Consider the following 3,213-nt stretch of genomic DNA (forward strand, 5'->3'; position numbering starts at 1 on the left):
CCTGCGCCCCCCTCCCCCCTGCGCCCCCTGCAGCGCACCCACCGCACCACGCCACACCTCCCACCCTGCTGTGCCCCTGTCGCACCCCCCACCCCCACACGCCAGCACCGCTGCTCGACCTTGAGCCTTTTGAGTTGCCCTTCGACGTCCACTTCCAGGCTGGGGAACATGGACTGGTGCTGGCGGGCCAGATTCTTGAATCTGCGGGGGCGACAGTGACCGCGAGCCCTCGGCCTGCCTGGGTGTCGGCGCCCTTGGCTCCAGCTACAGCCCCCCCTCAGGCTGTGGGTGGCTCAGGTACCTGGCAGAAAACTCATCGAAGTCCGACAGGAGGTCGCAGACGCGGAGGCCCGTGCGCGCAGCTTTGGAAGAGTAGGCGGGTCCGATCCCCTTCCTGGTGGTGCCGATACTGGAAGACAGGGCGCTGTGAGCTGGGGGCCTGTGTGGAGCCCGGACACTCAGGGTTCCGGGCCGGCACCCCGGCCTCTGTGTGCACCCCTATTACAAACAAGGGTCAAGCTGGGAGGGGCCCTCCCCAGCAGTCTGGGGAGCTGCGAGAGCCCACTGCCCACCCCCTCCGCTGGCTGGCTGTCAGGGATCCGGGGGCTGGGGCCCCCCCGCAAGTGGTTCTGGGCCAGGTGTAACCTTCCCGTCGTTCCACGCCTTGGCTCTGAGACATCCTGTCTGCATCGGACCCCAGCTTCCCTCTGGCCGGGCGCTGAGGATGCTGCTATCCACGTCTGCTGGCTGCTGCTCCAGGGGGCTGGGCGCGCTGGCCGTGCCCACCCTGTTACCCACTGCCTGCCACCGCCCCAGCCTCAGGCTCAGTAAATGGCCTGCTCAGCCGTGCCACCTGTCACACTTGTGTATGAGTGTGCGTGCAGAGTCTGAGTGTGCACACACGTGTGGGTGCGTGGGTGTGTGCACACGTGGCAAGTGAGCACATCCCTTGATGGGGCATGACGGCCGTGGCTTCACCCTGACCTGGCTTGGAGAACGAGTGCCCGGCACATTCTCATAAATATCTTTGGAGGACAAAGGAACGGCCGTGGATGCTAGTGGGGCAAGGGGTTGGGTGGCTCGTGCACGTGGTCAGGCTGGGCTGGGATGCCCGTGGTCGTGGTGGCTTCAAGGGACCCCTGTTCCCCTTTCGGCACACCCCAGAGCTCCCAGACTCAAAAGCCACCCAGACAAGAGAAGCCCCTGGAGATACTCACTTCTTCCCCTCCTGGGCCTGCCGTTGCACTTCCTGCAGCCCGTCGACCGCCTGGTGAAAGTCAAACACTGCGCGGCCAGGTGAGTGCCCCCAAGCGAGAGACAGACGTGGGGTTATGGGGCTCCCCTGCCCACGGCCGGGCTGCCCGGGATAGGTGGTCCAATTTAAAAGAGGACATACTAGAATCTGCCTCTGCCCAGCACAGACTCACATGTGACTGTGAGTCCCTTTGGGCCTCGGTTTTCCCATCTGCCAATGGGGACCGTGATTCTGACCCACTGCCCACTTTGAAGTTCTTGGAGAAGACCTCATGGAGCTATGTGGGCTCAGCATGCCGGGGAGGAGGGCCACTGTGGGGTGGCTGTTCCCATGGCAGGTGGGTGGTACCAGCCCTGCACCCAGCCCGGGTATGCTTACCAAGGTGGGCGCGGTCGGAGATGACGAGCCTCTTCTCCCAGTCCTTCAGACCTGCGGTCACGCGGTAGGCGGTCAGCCGTCGGGGGCAAGGTGGCCGAGGCTGGGCAGCTGGCCCAGCTCCCACCCAGGGCAAGAGTCCACAAAGGTCACGTGGGATGTGTCCTCCCCTCATGGCCTCTCTCTCTGCTAAGGGCCCAGAATTTCACCCCCAGGGGCCACCCCCACCTCTCCCTGCGGGGCCTCTGTCCTGGTTCTTCCTGGTGCTCATGCCTGGGGTCAGGTTCCGGTTGGCTCTTCTCGCTCCTGTCCTCAACTCGAGCCCTGAGGCTGAGGCCTGCTTCCTCCTTGGACCCCATCAACGTCTCAGGGATGCCACCTCTAGACGACCTTCACAGGGGGCAGCTTGCCCAGACACCCTGGCCGGTGGCCTCGGTCGCTGCCTGCCTTCTGCCTCCAGGAGCCCCCAGGAACCACATTCTTCCTGTAGGTGTGGTCGGCCCAGTGGTCCCCAATCCTGGCCGGACATCTAGGTGTCCTGGGGGGCCTCATCAAATGCTAGGTCCCAGGGCCCCTTCCAGATTTCCTGAGTGTGACCCTCCAGGTGCCGCCCATCCCCAGTGTCATGAAAGCTCCTCATAAACACTGAGGCCCACAGCCAGACTTGGGGGGCCTTGGGCTGCCCCTCTCTCTGCATCCTGAGGGCAGACCTGGCTTTCTGCACAGGCTGAGCCAGCAGGAGGCAGGTGGGGGCCTGCCAATCTGGGGAAAATGACCGCCCCCCACTACCCCCAGGAGCCCACACGGGGGGCGCTGGCCACCACACTGCTAGGACTTTCCTGGGCCAGGGTGCGCGTGCGGGGCCTCGGACCTACCTTTCTTCTCATTCTTTTCTGCTTCTTCGAACAAGCCGGGTAAGTGGACAACCACCCCGTTGCCTGTAACACACCACAGGGGACTGGGTCGCATAGTGGACACGGCGACTTATGTCGAAGGGAATTCTGACACCTGCTGCAAGATGGGTGGGCCTTGAGGACACTATGCTGAGTGACACAGGTGAGTCACCAAGGGACACACACCCGTGTGGGTCCCCTCATAGGAGGTGCCTAGGGAGCCAGATGCACAGGGACGGCAGGGGCGGCGCCAGGGCTGGGGAGGGGGACCGGGTTAGTGCTGAATGGGGACAGAGTGTCAGGTTGGGGAGATGGAAATTTCTGGAGACGGACAGTGGCGGTGGGCGTGTGACAGCGTGAACGTGCTGCGTGCCCCTGAGCTCCATGCCTAGAAACGGCTGAGGTGGTGAATTTATGTTGTGTGTATTCATGACGGTAGAAGAAAGGTCCGAACCAAACGAAAGCACCAGGAGGCATTTGCAGAGCCCGAGAGCAGACGAGTGCTTGAGGAGACTGGCAGAGGGGACTTCGTGGGATGAGGACAAGGCTCTCAAGCTGAACTGTGTTGGATTTCGTGGCCCGTAAATTATATCCCAATAAAGCTGGTGTAGTTTATTTGGCATGAAAATGGCATGAAAATGGGAAAGCAGGAGAAATGTAGTCCCCAACCCGAGCAGGGCCTCTGGGGAG

The 3,213-nt window shown here is 62.6% G+C and overlaps 1 protein-coding gene across 1 annotated transcript; it reads right to left on the minus strand.

Annotated features, from left to right (window-relative positions):
- Nucleotides 1–92: 92 nt before the first annotated feature.
- Nucleotides 93–3,117, minus strand: LOC117800576 (adenylosuccinate synthetase isozyme 1-like; the record flags this gene model as incomplete). The annotated part of the gene is made up of 5 exons (XM_034653130.1): nt 2,506–3,117; nt 1,634–1,684; nt 1,218–1,284; nt 302–409; nt 93–201 (listed from the first exon to the last, which is right to left on the minus strand). Coding segments are annotated over exons 1-5 (429 nt in total), but the record flags the coding sequence as incomplete, so codon positions are not given.
- Nucleotides 3,118–3,213: the final 96 nt, after the last annotated feature.

Source organism: Ailuropoda melanoleuca, unplaced genomic scaffold (genome assembly GCF_002007445.2).
Source record: "Ailuropoda melanoleuca isolate Jingjing unplaced genomic scaffold, ASM200744v2 unplaced-scaffold72791, whole genome shotgun sequence".
NCBI lineage: Eukaryota > Metazoa > Chordata > Mammalia > Carnivora > Ursidae > Ailuropoda > Ailuropoda melanoleuca.